Source organism: Silurus aristotelis, assembly GCF_946808225.1.
Source record: "Silurus aristotelis genome assembly, chromosome: 21".
Classification (NCBI taxonomy): domain Eukaryota; kingdom Metazoa; phylum Chordata; class Actinopteri; order Siluriformes; family Siluridae; genus Silurus; species Silurus aristotelis.
In genome coordinates, this window is record NC_139594.1 from 20,195,993 (window position 1) to 20,214,523 (window position 18,531).

Consider the following 18,531-nt stretch of genomic DNA (forward strand, 5'->3'; position numbering starts at 1 on the left):
TGTGTGTGTGTGTGTGTGTGTGTGTGTGTGTGTGTGTGTGTGTGTGTGTGTGCGCGCGCTTTTCTGCGAGGCGCGAGCCTGCTGTCCGGGCCAGCTCATTCTCATGAAGCGCTTCACGCCTCTCAGTGGAACATGAACATTCACATCACACACACTTCACACACGCGCGCATCCCACAAGCACACACACACACACACACACACACTTTACTCACAGCAGCTCTGCTCTGAACAACTTTTCTGCCTGCGTTTGGGATTTTTATATACACACTGTCACAGTGGTAAGTTTATTCTCATGTACTGTAATATATTATACTGTAAATTACTGTACTGTAATATAATATATTATAATAAACTATATTATATTATATTATATTATATTATATTATATTATATTATATTATATTATATTATATTATATTATTAGGCTGTTAAAGGATATTTAAAGCTCCTGATGGATAAGATGTGATTTTGTAAATGTATCAGAAGTATACAAAACTGTAGCTCTATAATAGTAATAATGACTAATTACTAATAACAATAGATCAGTTCTCAGTAGATTATGTAATGCTCCAGAGATTGCTCAGAGTTTAAACAGAAGATTGCTCAGTACTCAGGAGATTACTCTGTACTTATCACTCAGTACTCAGGAGATGAATCGGTATTCAGTAGATTGCTCTGTATTTATATAGTAGATTACTCGGTTCTAAGGAGAATTACTGGGTACTTGGTTACTAGATTACTTAGTACTCAGAATATTACTCAATATTTATAAAGTAGATCACTCATTACTTATATAATAGATTGCTCAGTACTTATATAGTAGATTGCTCAGTATTTAGGAGATTTCTCAGTACTTATATAGTAGATTACTCAGTCCTTATATAATAGATTACTCAGTACGTATATAGTAAATTACTCAGTTTTTATATAGTAGATTACTCAGTACTCAGGAGATTACTCAGTACTTATAAAGTAGATTACTTAGTACTTATATAATAGATTACTCAGTACTCAGAAGATTACTCAGTACTTATATAATAGATTTGCTCAGTACTTATATAGTAGATTACTCAGTACTTATAGAGTAGATTACCTAGTACTCAGGAGATTACTCAGTATAGAGAGAGTAGATTACTCAGTACTCAGGAGATTAATGAGTACTCAGTAGATGACTTGGGAATGATATAATAGATTACTCAGTACTCAGAAGATTACTCAGTACTTATATAATAGATTTGCTCAGTACTTATATAGTAGATTACTCAGTATTTATAGAGTAGATTACTCAGTATTTATATAGTAGACTACTCAGTACTCAGATTACTCTTTATTTATAGAGTAGAAAACTCACTACTCAGGAGATTACTCAGTATTTATAGAGTAGATTACCTAGTACTCAGGAGATTGCTCAGTATATAGAGAGTAGATTACTCAGTACTCAGGAGATTAATGAGTACTCAGTAGATGACTTGGGAATGACATAGTAGATTACTCAGTACTCAGGTGATTAGTCAGTACACAGTTGATTACTCAGTGCTTATATAGTAGATTACTCAGTGCTCAGGAGAATTTTCGGAAATTTGTATTGTTGATTACTCAGTACTCAGGTGATTAGTCAGTACTCAGTAGATTACTCATACTTATATAGTAGATTACTCAGTATTTATATAGTAGATTACTCAGTACTCAGGAGATTATTCGGGAATTGTATAGTAGATTACTCAGTACTCAGGTGTTTAGTCAGTACTCAGGAGATTACTCAGTATTTATATAGTAGATTACCCAGTACTCATGTGATTAGTCAGTATTTAGGATATTACTCAGTATCGTTTGAGTAAATATTATAATTATACTATTTCTAAGACTATAAAGGTAATCGTGTTACAGTTCCATGTGACATCATTTTCTTCACCATAGCACAGGGTTATAATGATGATGATGATGAATGTATTGGAGTCCTGTGTGATTGATCCACTCCAGTCTGATCACATATAATCAAATGAATCTTGCGTGCAAATGGTGACATTTCTGCGTTCACACAGTACAACAATTTAAAAAGATTTCAAGGAAATATGCAGGAGAAATATTATTGGCACCCCTGAAGAGACTCTCAGCACCGAGTCCAGTACTGTTGCACGTCTGACTTGAATGTACAGGGATCTGCTCCATGAATCCTTATATACCTTATCCTTATATACATATATAGATCTTCAGGATCAAGTCCAGAGAGTAAGATGGACTCCACGATGACACTCTTTATGAACACCATGACTGTCTCCATCTCTGTGCTGTGTGATTTGACAGGGTGTGATGGTGATGATGATGTTATAATTTCTTGTAAAGCACACTGGAGTGTATGTTTTTATTCAGTGGGTTGTGGTCTTCTGTCTGTGTTGATTCTGGGGAAGTTCAGGCTCCTCAGTTAGATTTCTCAGTGTTTCACATGATTTTGTGTTTGACACGTATGTTTTTACTAATGGTAAAAGATGACACAAACGGTTTCTCATATCTTTACATATAGAGTCTGGGAAAAAATGGGTGTGGTCAAAGGAACCAAAAAAGCTTGTTTTCACCTTTTTCCGGAGGCAACACGAGTGACTGCTATCGTCCTCAAGCTTTGAATTTAGATCTTTTAGAGGACAGGGAGCTCCTTTCTTCTGTGGATTATTTGCCTTTATTTGATGACTGTCAGTCTTCTTTTCCTAATGGTTGCCAATAATTCTGGATCTGTCTGGTTTTAATATGGATATTCAGTAATAGTAACTTAAAGTCAATCAACTCAAACGCAGCTAGAGTCACTCAAGCTAACGAGATTCCGATTCGAACTAGCATGGAAGTTAGCTTGTGTTTTTGCTTAGCGCACCCATTGATCTGTCTTCCCATTAAATATAATATAAACCTGCTGGAAAATAAAATGTGGTGCACCTCATCCCCTGACTCAAACCTAGCTAAACGTTCATGCTAGCTACGTTTCATTAGCTAATATTATTAGCGCTATGTCAGTTTATTGAAAACATCCATGCTTTGTGAAGCTGTATGGAAAAACACTGTTAAATATCTTATAACTACCAACAATTGCTGTTTATTGTCAATAAATGTTTTGTTTATATAGAATTCTTAGTTGATCCAATGGGAATTAGTTTTTTCTTCATATACCCCAGTGATATTAGTAATCTGGGGTCAGAGTGCAGGATCAGACATGATACATCGCCCCTGGAGCACAGAAGGTTAAGGGCCTTGCTCAAGGGCCCAAAGAGTGGCAGCTTGGCGAAACCAATCCCTCAACCTTAATCCAGAGCCTTAACCACCGAGCTCCTACTAAGCTGACCACACCCCTGTAGCACTCCGTGTCACGCCCCCATATGCCATATAAGGCTCTGCCTTCTCATAACAGCTCTGACACTTGACATCATCTCAGGAACCCAAAGGAAACAACATGGACTGGATTTGAAATCTATTTTCTGTGTTTTCCTGATCTCCTGAGGTTAGCTAGAACAGATTGTCTGGTGCCTAAGGTGAAGTTGTGAGGCAGGAATCTCTAATTTGACCGTGAAAAGCAAAAGGATCACCGCAGTGACCAAATCAGGAAATGCTCACAAAAACCTTCTCCAACCTTCTACTCCGGCTCTTTCTTGCGAGACATGAATAATTGAGGGTTTGGCGTGGTGCAGTATTCAGGTCAGCTCCTGGAACAGCGTGGAGGATCCAGGGGGACTCGGTGCACTTGTTCTACATACTGCCTCTTCAGCACAAAAGAGTGAGGAACCTCTCAGTGTTCTGCTGATTACACTGTCTCTCCACCCACACGCACACACACACACACACACACACACACACAAACACACACACACACACACACACACACACACACACACACACACACACGCACTATAGATCCTTCCTCTCTCCAGAGGAAGGGTCACTGCAGAGCACAAGCAAGCAGAAATCATTTCATTATCCCTCAGAAGAAGGCACTGCAGTCTCAGAATACACCATCACAGCATCCTCAGTCCATCACTTCCACACAAATCATTTGTCTGTAAAAAAAAAAGCTATGGTTGATCTTCATGAACAGCAGGTCTGGAAATGATTCAGATGATTGTGCAGATTTTTGAAGAGATCTCTATCAGAGATCAGTTTCCAGAACCTTTATTTAATTCCCTGTAGAAGTTCTTTGTGAGACGTTTCACCTGCTTGGTGGAAGGCTTCTTGGTTTCTTGGATTTACACTCCTGGATTTGTGTGGATCTCCTCTTAAGCTCCATTAGGTTAGAGGTAGCATTATCAGGTCTTTCGACTGATCTTTTCTGAAAGTCAGGTCTGGACTTTTGGAGACTTGAAGACACTGCCGTGGCTTTATGGTTCCAACCATTGTCTTTGAGACAGGTGAACCTTCACACCAGTCTTTACTCTGGAGTGGCTTCCTTTTATCTTCTTTGTAATTTTATGAGATTACATGAGATTCGTGATTACACGTGATTCCTTGTGATGACCTGTGATTACCTCAGATTATCTAAGATTGCATGAGATCACCTTTGATTGTCTGAGATTCTCACGTAATCTGAGATTACCTGTAATTGCATGATATTGCATGATATCACCCGTGATGATGTGATATTAGCTGAGATTACGTTGGATGGTTTGTGATTACCTTCAAGTATGTGAGACTATGTGAGATTACGTGTAATTACCTGAGATTACGTGTAATTACATGATATTACCTGAGATTACGTGTAATTACGTGAGTTTGTCTGTAATCACATGAGATTGTCTAAGATTACATGTGATTACCTGTAATTTCGTGAGATTACCTGCAATTACCCGAAATTACTTGAGATTACCTGTAATTTTTTTAGATTACCTGCGATTACCTGTAATTACGTGAGATTACCTGTAATTCAATACAATTCATGTTTATTTGTATAGGGCTTTTAACAATGAACATTGTCTTAAAGCAGCTTTACACAGATAATGTGGTGATAAAAATAAAAAGTTCTTTATAAATGTAAATTTGTCCCTGATGAGCAAGCCGGTGGCGACTGTGGTGAAGGAAAAACTCCCCAAGATGCAGAAGGAAGAAACATTGAGAGGAACCAGACTCATGAGGGAACCCATCCTCATCTGGGTTGCACCGAATGTCCATTTATTACAGATATACAATGTTGCGGGGTACAGAACTGGTGATCAGAAGCAAACTGTAGTCCTGAGTAAGTGTAGCAGACTGTTGACATTAACTACAGTCCAAATCCACCCTCAAAGCTCCTGTTCTTACTCCGGAATTTCACCTGTTCACATGAGATTACCTGTAATTAATGTGAGATTATCTGTAATTACGTGAGATTATCTGAGTTAACATGTATTTACATGAGATTTCCTGTGATTATTTTGTAATTACGTGAGATTACCTGTAATTACGTGAGATTATCTGAGATTACATTTAATTACATGAGATTATGAGATTTCATCTGATTATTTTGTAATTACGAGGTTAACTGTAATTATCTGATCTTATCTGTAATTATTTGAGATTATCTGTAATTATGTGAGATTATCTGTAATTACCTGAGATTATCTGAGATTACCTGTAATTATGTGAGATTACCTGTAATTACCTGAGATTATCTGAGATTACCTGTAATTATGTGAGATTACCTGTAATTACCTGAGATTATCTGAGATTACCTGTAATTATGTGAGATTACCTGTAATTACCTGAGATTATCTGAGATTACCTGTAATTATGTGAGATTATCTGTAATTACCTGAGATTATCTGAGATTACCTGTAATTATGTGAGATTACCTGTAATTACCTGAGATCATCTAAGATTGCCTGTAATTACGTGATATTACCTGTAATTATCTAAAATATATCTATAATTACGTGAGATTATCTGAGATTGCTTTCAATTACACGAGATTATGTCAGATTTCCTGTGATTATTTTGTAATTACCTGAGATTATGTGAGATTACCTGAGATTAACAGTGGTCTCATGCCTGCAGCTAAATCACAGATATTCCCTATGAGAGCACTGTTGATTAAAGTGCGATGTTCCTGAAACAACTCATTATCAGGTCCGTGACTATGCAGGACTCTGCGTTGTTCTGCACTTGTCCCTTATGTTCTGTCTTTCACATGTCCTCAGCCTGAGCCCAGATCAACATGAGTAACATCTATGAGTCAGCAGCCACCACTCTGGGCCTCTTCAACAGCCCATGCCTGACCAAAGTGGAGCTGCGTGTGGCCTGTAAAGGGATCGCGGACCGAGACGCTCTGTCCAAACCCGACCCCTGTGTGGTGCTGAAGATGCAGTCGCATGGACAGTGGTTTGAGGTAGGTTTTATAACTCCTTTATATTACTTCCCCTCCTCCTTCCTCTTTATCCCTCACTCTATATCCATCTCCAGGATATTCTGTTATGATTAAGTAAAAATACCAACCAAGGACCTGCCTAGCATCTCTCTCTCTCTCTCTCTCTCTCTCTCTCTCTCTCTCTCTCTCTCTCTCTCTCTCTCTCTCTCTCTCTCTCTCTCTCTCTCATTTGCTCTCTGTGATTCTTCTGCACTACTAAACAGTCTAATATCATGTTACAAGCGATGAACGATGGAGCTGATACCAGACTGACATCATTAATGTATTTTGAAACCTTCTCCGGATGTCTCTTACAGCTAAATAATGCGGAAATGTGGAGGTCAGACTCGAGTCCGATGTACAATGCATGTCCAGAAAAGCCCAAAAAGACTGGATTCCACAAAAACCTTTTTTTGTGCTGCGTAGAGGCAAGCAGGAAATACCGAACTAGCATAAATTATGTCAGAGGTCAGTGAGCTAGCACCGACAGAGAAATGAAAGAGTAATAATCATTCTATTCAAGTGAAATTAAAAAAGGAACTCATTTTTAATCTACTCGGAGTAAACAGTGGGGTTCTAGTGAAGTTTAAAAAGGACAAGGAGATATAAATCTCACGCTAGTTTTTTTTATTTTTATGGAAGAACCAAATATATAAAGTCTTATAACATCATATACGATAATGAGAGAAATCGGGGTCACTAATTGGAGTACTACTTTCCGACTCTGGCTAGCATTTGACCCACGAATATCATATACATAGCCGCAAACTCAGAGAGGTAGAATCAAAGAAAAACATGAGATGAGTCTTCTCACGTCGCATTCGAGGCATGTTGGCAGTGATACGTGAAATGTACGTGATCTGATTATAGTTCATGTTTTTTCGTGGACTCTTCTTGGTAGACCGATCAGATTGTCCCGTCTGTGTTTCAGGTGGATCGGACCGAGGTGATCCGCAGCAGTATCTGCCCCGTGTTCTCCAAAGTCTTTACGGTAGACTACTATTTTGAGGAGGTGCAGCGTCTGCGCTTTGAGCTCCATTACATCAGCAGCAACCATAACGGACTTAAGGAGGCGGATTTCCTGGGAGCCATGGAGTGTACGCTTGGGCAGGTGTGTGTGTGTGTGCACTTGTTTCCCCTGAAACTGGTAGTTTCAAGCTGATGCAAATCCTGTAAAGTAAGAATTCTTTCAAAAGATATAAATTTTTTTACTTGTTTATTGATTTACAAAATTCTGATTGAGCCGACAGAATCCAGATCAAATCAGTATTCGGTGTTTCACCGTATGGCTTTTAATTCTCAATTTCAAAATCAGGGATTGTGTAGGATCAGAGTCAGGAGTCTGATGAACCAATGCTACCGAGCAGGTCCTCGGTTTCATCTGTAAATCGAACATGAAGTGAAACAGAAACAGCTGTGTTGGAGATTTAAACTGGGTGAGGTTCATGTCACAGGTCCTACACCATGGCAAGAGCAACAACAAGGTCTCTCCCAGGCAAACCAGTGAGACCCAGGTACAGCCATTTACTGTCTGGAGAGACCGGGCCAGAAGAGATCTTCATGGAAGAATTATAGCCAAAAAGCCTTTAACATGGAAACGAGGCTCAGTGTCTCAACCCGTGCATGAAAGCAGAGGCACTGGGGCAGAAATTTCGCAGCAGATGCTCTTGACTGATGTCTGAACTATTTGCTGTAGCAGGAGGCAGGATGGAGGTATTTCTACGGGTTTGGAGCTGCAGATGGAGTTGGAGATGTCGTCAGGATTAATGGTGTACTGAATGCAGAGAAATCCAGGCAGACACTTTTCCATCATGCAGTACCACTCAGGAGGCATCTGATTGGACCTGACTTTATTCCGCAGCAGGACGACGACCCCAAACACTCAGCCAATGTCATTAAGAGCTCATTTTCAGTGTAGAGAAGAACAAGGAGTTCTGGAAGTGATCATTTTGGGAGTCCTGTGACAGAAGTAGACAAGGATTTGAGGAGCCTACATTTACAGAAGATCTGTGCTACATTTTCCGAAATGTTCTCCTACCTGTAGAGCGCCTTCAAAAACCGTGTTCAAGTGAACCTAGAAGAATTGATGCTGCTTTGCAAGCAAACAGTGTCATAGCAGATATGAATTCGAGGTGCAATAAATGGCATTGATTATGAGTGAGGATGCTGTTGGGTTTCTGTAGGTAGATAATCAGTGATTAGCTGCTGGATGCCAGGAGGACGCATTTTTATTCTGTTTGTGTGTTAAAATTCAGATCGTAGAATTGTTCGCTGTTTGCTAACTTGTTAATCTCGGGCCCAGATTGTGTCTCAGAGAAAACTCTCCAAAGCGTTACTGAAGCAGGGCAACACAGCGGGCAAGTCTTCTATAACGGTAAATAAACAAACACAAACACCCCCCCCACACACACACACACACAAACACATCTTCCCACCAAGCAATTGAACTTTGATGGTATCGCAGGTGACAGCAGAGGAGTTATCTGGGAACGATGATTACGTCGAGCTCGCCTTCAGTGCCAAGAAGCTGGACGACAAGGTAGGAATCCATACGGCTGTTTTTTTTTCCTGCTGTTTGTTGGATCTCATTACAGGGTTTCCACAGAGTCTTAACAAGTAAAAAAAAAAAAAGGCTAAAATTTAAAAACAGTTTAAAACAGGTTTTAATTTTGCAATGTCCATATGACGGTACCTCTGGTGAAACCCTGATCTGGATCCTTTCTTCCTATTTGAACCAGTTTATTTAGTTCATTCAGTACATTTCTTTCTCAGGACTTTTTTAGCAAATCAGATCCATTTCTAGAAATCTTCAGAGTGAACGATGACGGTACCGGATCCCTCGTGCACAGAACCGAGGTCGGTTTACGCTCTTATTTTTATTTAAACATTCAAATGCTGATTGTGTGTTTAAGACGCTGCTTTTATCTTTCCAGACCATCATGAATAATCTCAGTCCGGTGTGGAAATCGTTCAAAGTGTCTCTGAACACTCTCTGCAGCGGCGATCACGAGCGAGAGCTGAAGGTAGGACAGAACTTGTTTTATTTCCTACTCTAGAGATCTGAGATCTTCCAACAACAATACCACACCTTCTTCTCATGCGATAAGTGATAGACTGTGGTCGATCAGAGACGAGGACATCAATGGTCCCACATCTCGGAACGACATCACCGTTGCCGCGTGGCTTCTTCTCGCGCCCTCGGGGTCGTGTCAGAGCAAAACGCCTGAGGCAGATTCCTATAACAGCCATCGCCTCAGTTCTGCTGCAGGATGCAAGCCGACATCTCTAATTAGCTAGCATCTCTGACTGCAGCGACTAGCTGACAGTTAGCTAAGCGGAAATGACACGGCCATAACAACATGAAACCGATGCTCAAACACCCTTTAAGCCTCTGCGCTCTCAGTCCGGCCTGTCAGCTCGGATTTCTACCCTTGAACGTGTACCTTAGAATTGGACGTATGTAATCCACATTTTTCATACAATTTATTTATCATGTTTCAGTTTGATTAGTAAATTTTGCTTTAATTTACAGTATTATAGTGTATAATACCGTATAGTGTCCCATAATCCTCATAAATCCTTATCTACAACATCGAGCAGTTGAGGGTTAAGGGCCAGTATTGATACTTTGGTGATGCTGGGATTTGAACTTGTGATTTGTGCACTCATACCTCTCACTTGAGTATCTCCAGGTGAGGGATTATGATGGGAACCTAAATTCAAAGAAACAGTGGATCAGGTTGACAATAGGAATCTCACCTAGGACTCCAAAAAAGGTCAGAAACTAGGGTTAGGGTTAGGGTTAGGGTTAGAGGATCTGAGGATTTTTCCCCTCAAAAAACTGGATAGAGAATGAACTTCCTTCCGAATGTAAAGGGCTTATAAAGGCTTTCTCAGTTAGCTTAGGTGGAGGCAGGAAGATTTCCCTGACCCCTATCGGTTCACTTACGCTAGCTATTACGTTTTGTTCTGTTTTTTGTTTTTTTTAACAATGACTGGCGGAAATCCTATTTTATCTGACTATTTATGGTGTTTCGCTGTCCATGCTGTTTGAAAATGTTCTGACAAAATCTATACACGCTCACTTAATGGATAGACAATCTGACAGGATTAGCTCCAGTTCAGTGGCCTGACATCTACGTTCATCTGAGAGAAACTGAACGTGTACAGTAAAAAGTATGGGCTGTCTTCATCCATAGAAGCCTCTGCTACAAAATAGCAAGCTGTAATTAAAGCTAATGTCAGCCTACTAGTTTAGCTTATTAGCTTACTACCTAACTCGTGAGCTATTCTTTTGGTTGGCTGCTAACAGTGACAAACATTAGCAAATGTAAATACTTGAACACACACCTGACACATAACATGGGCATGTTCACTGTTGCCTGTGCCTTTGCTGTCGTAGTTTTTTTTCTGCCAGGTCCAGCAGGTATACGGTAAAGTTTTTTTAATTGGAGCATGTACTCTATCAATTCTGGCAAATCCTCTGAAGCTGGGGCAGGTTGGATGGGGAGCGTCAGTGGAAGCCATTTTCAGGCCTCTTTAGAGATGTTTTATAGGGTTCAGGTCAGGACTCTGGCGTGGCCACTCTAGGACATTCACATTGACATTGTGTTGTCTTGGCTGTTTGTTTAGGGTTGTTCTCATGTAGTAGGGTGAACCTTCAGCCCAGACTGAGGTCCTGATCACTGTGGAACAGGTTTTTATTGAGGAGATCTCTGTACATTTCTTTATTCAGCTTTTTCTCTTTCCTGGCCAGTCTCCGAGCCCCTGTTGCAGAAAAACACCCCCACAGCATGGTGCTGTCACCACCATGCTTTACTGTTGGGATGATCTTCACAGGTGATGCACGATGCCTGGTTTCCTTGATACATAAAGTTTCAGTTATGTCTGTTTACAAACCATTCAGTTTGGTTTCATCAGACCAGAGACCTTGTTTCAAACAGTCTGAGAGTCCTTCAGCAGGCTTCCATGGGTTTTGCACCTTGGAGAGACCTCCATCTATTCACTCTTCCATAAAGCCCAGATGGTGGAGGCCTGCAATGATGGTTGTCCTTCTGAGACCTCCACACAGGATCTCCAAAGCTCAGTTAGAGTGACTATCAGGTTCTTGGTCAGCTCTCTTAATAAGGTCCTTCTCCTCCAATTGCCCAGTTTGGCCAGACAACCATAACATCAGTAGTTTAAATCCTAGTAACACCAACTTCTAGGCCCTTAAGTGTTATTCTTCTCACATTTAGTTTTTCTTACATTGTCTGTGGAAAGTTTCTCCTTTGGGTAATATGTATATGTGAGGTCGTCTTGCTGAGCATGCTGGATATCCTCCATGATTTTTCACAGCACCAGTACTATGGTAGATGTTTGGAATGAGAATTTTCATCACATTTGTGCTTCCTCATGCTTATAAATAAATACTTGGACTCCTCCAACCAGTGCTTTCATTCCACAAAAGAGGCTTTGAAGGTGAAGAGTTCTTAGTTCCTCACTGGATCTTTCTGCAGTGTTTGTTTTTCCCAGGTTGTGATTAATAATGTGGATATTCAGTTGAGAGACATTGCATCATCCCAGCTTGAACTGATTTTTCTTCAAAGTCATAGAAATGATTCAATTTTCTTGATCATAGCTGAAGAGATGTTGCTGGATGAAGCTTGTCAGGTGAATCATCTTGTAACTAAAAAGGCTTTGGTACAGATTAGATTTTCTGTTAGAGAAAATCTGCAGAAATGTTACTCCGTGTTTCCTGAAGTACTCAAGTACATCTACCACAAATTGGATTGGTTTGATGGGGACCATTTAGTCGAGCTGCTCGCACAACATATTAATAGGGTTAAGATATCATAAAATAACGATAGCCATATGACTTAAAAAATTTTACAAATATTTAAATTTTCACGTCATTTAAATTTTGGTACCATGCGTTGGGATACTGCCAGGATGTGCACTCAAACAGAGGGTGTCTTGCGATGGGGTCTTCAGAATGCATATCCTTTTAAACATTTATTTTTATTTTTACGTTTTTGTTAATTGGCCAGTTTCCTGTTCACTACTGAAGCCAAGGCTGGTGTTTTCAATGTTCTGTTTAACAACGTGGCAAACTGAGGACCTATGATTCCATACCATGTGCAATACATTATGTGTAGTACGTTTTTTAGTTTCCTAGCACCTTTTCTCTATTTGTAATACATTTTGTATATAGAGAATATTTCATTTATTTCTCAATTATGTTTCATTTATACACTATATTGCCAAATGTTTGTGGACATTTGGCCATAAGATTCATATGTGATTACTTTTGTCAGTCAGTCTCTGGCAAAATAATTTCTTTCGGGATTATGTGTCTCAGATAGAGGTAGTTTGCTGTTCTATGAAAGTAATAGAGTGTGAATCTCTCACACTTCCTTTCGGCCCAAGTTGAGACTGTAATCAAATGCACTAATGCTCATGCTCCAGATACTCAAGTAGAGCAAAAGAAGGTCAGTTTTACTGTATGTGTTATTCTGTAAAGTGAAGGACAGTTTCTGAAAAAGAAATAGGATTTGAATGCAGATCCTTCAGTAAAATTGAGCTTCATCAGAAGAAAACAGAGCGCTGGAGTTGCTTTTGAAAGGATTAAGAAAGGGGTATTGTGCCTTTACCTGCCTGCTGAAGTCGAACTAATCTATTTTTATCACACTTTTTTAATCTGGCATTTGGATCTTAAAAATATTTCTAACGCTGGAGATCCCTGGTGGTTTAAAAAAATAAGCTGCATTTATCTGTTTACCCTTCAACTTACCTCAGTTCCGAACTTTTAAAAGCGCACATTTACATTGACGTACACCTGGAGACACCTCGCTCACACACCCAAAGTAAGTAAAGACACACACAACTCACTCCCAGTAAAGTAAACGCTACTGTGTTATTGTACCACTTGATTGCGTCTCGTTCTGGATTTGATCTCGTTTACACCCTAGTTCACGCTGATTGATCCAAACCCTTAATCTTGAAAATGTTTGGTTTGCTACTTTGAATACATGCACTTGCATCCATACCTACATGACTACTACAGCAAAATGCTGCTTTACCACTTATCAAGTAATTATTGAGAAAGGGTGTAAGAACATATCAATGCAAGTGAAAATCATGATATAGTTTGAGACGGGTAAGACTGAGGTGTCAGACAGGTACTACAGGTGTCAGACGTGGAAGACTGAGGTGTCAGACGTGTAATACAGGTGTCAGACAGGTAAGACTGAGGTGTGAGACGGGTAAGACTTAGGTGTCAGACGTGTGTGACTGAGGTGTCAGATGTGTAATACAGGTGTCAGACAGGTAAGACTGAGGTGTGAGACGAGTAAGACTGAGGTGTGAGACGGGTAGGACTGAGGCGTGAGATGGGTAAGACTGAGGTATGAGACAGGTAGGACTGAGGTGTCAGAGAGGTAAGACTGAGGTATGAGATGCGTAGGACTGGGGTGTCAGACAGTTAAGTCTGAGGTGTGAGATGGGTAAGACTAAGGTATAAGACAAGTAGGACTGAGGTGTCAGACAGGTAAAACTGAGGTGTCAGACTGGTAAGACTGAGGTGTCAGACGGGGAAAAGACTGAGGTGTGAGACGGTTAGGACTGAGGTGGCAGACGAGTAAGACTGAGGTGTGAGACGGGTAAGACTGAGGTGTGAGATGAGTAAGACTGAGGTGTGAGATGAGTAAGACTGAGGTGTGAGACGGGTAAGCCTGAGGTATGAGACGGGTATGACTGAGGTATGAGTCGGGTAAGACTAAGGTATAAGACAAGTAGGACTGAGGCGTCAGACAGGTAGGACTGAGGTGTCAAACAGGTAAGACTGAGGTGTGAGATGGCTAAGAGTGAGACGGGTAGTACTGAGGAGTAATACGGGTAGGACTAAAGAATGAATTGGGTAGGACTGAGCTGTGAGACGGGTAGGACTGAGGTGTGAGAGGGGTAGGACTGAGGTGTAAGACGGGTAGGACTGAGGAGGGAGATGGGTAAGACTAAGGTATGAGACAAGTAGGACTGAGGTGTCAGACAGGTAAAACTGAGGTGTCAGACTGGTAAGACTGAGGTGTCAGACGGGTAAGACTGAGGTGTGAGACGGTTAGGACTGAGGTGGCAGACGAGTAAGACTGAGGTGTGAGACGGGTAAGACTGAGGTGTGAGATGAGTAAGACTGAGGTGTGAGATGAGTAAGACTGAGGTGTGAGACGGGTAAGCCTGAGGTATGAGTCGGGTATGACTGAGGTATGAGTCGGGTAAGACTAAGGTATAAGACAAGTAGGACTGAGGCGTCAGACAGGTAGGACTGAGGTGTCAAACAGGTAAGACTGAGGTGTGAGATGGCTAAGAGTGAGACGGGTAGTACTGAGGAGTAATACGGGTAGGACTAAAGAATGAATTGGGTAGGACTGAGCTGTGAGACGGGTAGGACTGAGGTGTGAGAGGGGTAAGACTGAGGTGTGAGACGGGTAGGACTGAGGAGGGAGATGGGTAGGACTGAGGTGTGAGACAGGTAGGACTGAGGTGTGAGACAGGTAGGACTGAGGTGTGAGAGGGGTAGGACCGAGGTGTGAGACGGGTAGGACTGAGGAGTGAGACGGGTAGGACTGAGGTGTAAGACGGGTAGGACTGAAAAGTGAGATGGGTAGGACTGAGGTGTAAGACGGGTCGGACTGAGGTGTGAGACGGGTAGGACTGAGGTGTGAGACGGGTAGGACTGAGGAGTGAGAGGGGTAGGACTGAGGTCTGAGAGGGGTAGGACTGAGGTGTGAGACAGGTAGGACTGAGGAGTGAGACAGGTAAGACTGAGGTGTCAGACGAGTAAGACTGAGGTGTGAGACGGTTAGGACTGAGGTGGCAGACGAGTAAGACTGAGGTGTGAGACGGGTAAGACTGAGGTGTGAGATGAGTAAAACTAAGGTGTGAGATGAGTAAGACTGAGGTGTGAGACGGGTAAGCCTGAGGTATGAGACGGGTATGACTGAGGTATGAGTCGGGTAAGACTACGGTATAAGACAGGTAGGACTGAGGTGTCAGACAGGTAAAACTGAGGTGTGAGATGGCTAAGAGTGAGACGGGTAGTACTGAGGAGTAATACGGGTAGGACTGAAGAATGAATTGGGTAGGACTGAGGTGTGAGAGGGGTAGGACTGAGGTGTGAGACGGGTAGGACTGAGGAGGGAGATGGGTAGGACTGAGGTGTGAGACGGGTAGGACTGAGGAGTGAGACGGGTAGGACTGAGGTGTAAGACGGGTAGGACTGAGGAGTGAGACGGGTAGGACTGAGGAGTGAGACGGGTAGGACTGAGGTGTGAGACGGGTAGGACTGAGGAGTGAGACAGGTAAGACTGAGGTGTGAGACGGATAAGACTTAGGTGTCAGACGTGTGACTGAGGTGTCAGATGTGTAATACAGGTGTCAGACAGGTAAGACTGAGGTGTGAGACGAGTAAGACTGAGGTGTGAGACGGGTAGGACTGAGGCGTGAGATGGGTAAGACTGAGGCATGAGACGGGTAGGACTGAGGTGTCAGGGAGGTAAGACTATGGTATGAGATGCGTAGGACTGGGGTGTCAGACAGTTAAGATTGAGGTGTGAGATGAGTAAGACTGAGGTGTGAGACGGGTAGGACTGAGGTGTCAGACAGGTAAGACTGAGGTGTAAGACGGGTAAGACTGAGGTGTGAGATGGCTAAGACTGAGACGGGTAGGACTGAGGAGTAATACGGGTAGGACTGAAGAATGAATTGGGTAGGACTGAGGAGTGAGACGGGTAGGACTGAGGTGTGAGACAGGTAGGACTGAGGTGTGAGAGGGGTAGGACTGAGGTGTGAGACGGGTAGGACTGAGGAGTGAGACGGTGAGGACTGTGGTGTGAGAGGGGTAGGACTGAGGTGTGAGACGGGTAGGACTGAGGTGTGACACGGGTAGGACTGAGGTGTGTGACGGGTAGGACTGAGGAGTGAGACGGGTCGGACTGAGGTGTGAGAGGGGTAGGACTGAGGTGTGAGACGGGTAGGACTGAGGAGTGAGACGGGTAGGACTGAGGTGTGAGACAGGTAGGACTGAGGTGTGAGAGGGGTAGGACTGAGGTGTGAGACAGGTAGGACTGAGGTGTAAGACGGGTAGGACTGAGGAGTGAGACGGGTAGGACTGAGGTGTGAGACGGGTCGGACTGAGGTGTGAGACGGGTAGGACTGAGGTGTGAGACGGGTCTGACTGAGGTGTGAGAGGGGTTGGACTGAGGAGTGAGACGGGTAGGACTGAGGTGTGAGACAGGTCGGACTGAGGTGTGAGAGGGGTAGGACTGAGGTGTGAGACAGGTCGGACTGAGGTGTGAGAGGGGTAGGACTGAGGTGTGAGACGGGTAGGACTGAGGAGTGAGACGGGTAGGACTGAGGTGTGAGACGGGTAGGACTGAGGAGTGAGACGGGTAGGACTGAGGTGAGACGGGTCGGACTGAGGTGTGAGAGGGGTAGGACTGAGGAGTGAGACGGGTAGGACTGAGGTGTGAGACGGGTAGGATTGAGGAGTGAGACGGGTAGGACTGAGGTGTGAGACGGGTCGGACTGAGGTGTGAGACGGGTAGGACTGAGGAGTGAGACGGGTCGGACTGAGGTGTGAGACGGATAGGACTGAGGAGTGAGACGGGTCGGACGGAGGTGTGAGATGGGTAGGACTGAGGTGTGAGACGGGTCAGACTGAGGTGTGAGACGGGTAGGTGTGACACGGGTAGGACTGAGGTGTGTGACGGGTAGGACTGAGGAGTGAGACGGGTAGGACTGAGGAGTGAGACGGGTCGGACTGAGGTGTGAGAGGGGTAGGACTGAGGAGTAAAACGGGTAGGACTGAGGTGTGAGAGGGGTAGGACTGGGTTGTAAGACGGGTAGGACTGAGGTGTGAGACGGGTAGGACTGAGGTGTGAGGGGGGGAAGGACTAAGGAGTGAGACGGGTAGGACTGAGGTGTGAGACGGGTAGGACTGAGGTGTGAGACGGGTTGGACTGGGTTGTGAGACGGGTAGGACTAAGGTGTGCGACGGGTAGGACTGGGTTGTGAGACGGGTAGGACTGAGGTGTGAGAGGGGTAGGACTGAGGTGTGAGACAAGTAGGACTGAGGTGTGAGACGGGTCGGACTGAGGTGTGAGAGGGGTAGGACTGAGGTGTGAGACGGGTAGGACTGAGGTGTGAGACGGGTAGGACTGAGGTGTTCTTAGATGTATTTTTAGATGTACAGTGAGGAAAATAGGTATTTCAACACCCTGCTATTTTGCAAGTTCTCCCACTTAGAAATCATGGAGGGGTCTGAAATTGTCATGGTAGGTGCATGACCACTGTGAGAGACATAATCTAAAAAAAAAAATCCAGGAATCACAATATATGATTTTTTAACTATTTATTTGTATGATACAGCTGCAAATAAGTATTTGAACACCTGTCTATCAGCTAGAATTTGACCCTCAAAGACCTGTTAGTCTGCCTTTAAAATGTCCACCTCCACTACATTTATTATCCTAAATTAGATGAGCCTGTTTGAGGTCGTTAGCTGCATAAAGACACCTGTCCACCCCATACAATCAGTAAGAATCCAACTACTAACATGGCCAAGACCAAAGAGCTGTCCAAAGACACTAGAGACAAAATTGTACACCTCCACAAGGCTGGAAAGGGCTACGGGGAAATTGCCAAGCAGCTTGGTGAAAAAAGGTCCACTGTAGAAAATGGAAAAAGCTAAACATGACTGTCAATCTCCCTCGGACTGGGGCTCAATGCAAGATCTCACCTCGTGGGGTCTCAATGATCCTAAGGAAGGTGAAAAATCAGCCCAGAACTACACGGGAGGAGCTGGTCAATGACCTGAAAAGAGTTGGGACCACCGTTTCCAAGGTTACTGTTGGTCATACACTAAGACGTCATGGTTTGAAATCATGCATGGCACGGAAGGTTCCCCTGCTTAAACCAGCACATGTCCAGGCACGTCTTAAGTTTGCCAATGACCATTTGGATGATCCAGAGGAGTCATGGGAGAAAGTCATGTGGTCAGATGAGACCAAAATAGAACTTTTGGGTCATAATTCCACTAAACGTGTTTGGAGGAAGAAGAATGATGAGTACCATCCCAAGAACACCATCCCTACTGTGAAGCATGGGGGTGGTAGCATCATGCTTTGGGAGTGTTTTTCTGCA

The 18,531-nt window shown here is 43.0% G+C and overlaps 1 protein-coding gene across 1 annotated transcript in view; it reads left to right on the forward strand.

Moving 5' to 3' along the window:
- cpne4b (copine IVb) overlaps positions 1-18,531 on the forward strand; it is a 34,236-nt gene continuing 15,705 nt past the window's right edge. Inside the window, exons 1-7 of the mRNA XM_083523678.1 lie at positions 1-280; positions 6,149-6,336; positions 7,286-7,465; positions 8,657-8,728; positions 8,819-8,893; positions 9,127-9,210; positions 9,288-9,377. Of these exons, the coding sequence (XP_083379804.1) occupies positions 6,166-6,336; positions 7,286-7,465; positions 8,657-8,728; positions 8,819-8,893; positions 9,127-9,210; positions 9,288-9,377 (672 nt within the window). The 5' untranslated portion in view covers positions 1-280; positions 6,149-6,165. The remainder of the gene's footprint in view (positions 281-6,148; positions 6,337-7,285; positions 7,466-8,656; positions 8,729-8,818; positions 8,894-9,126; positions 9,211-9,287; positions 9,378-18,531) is intronic.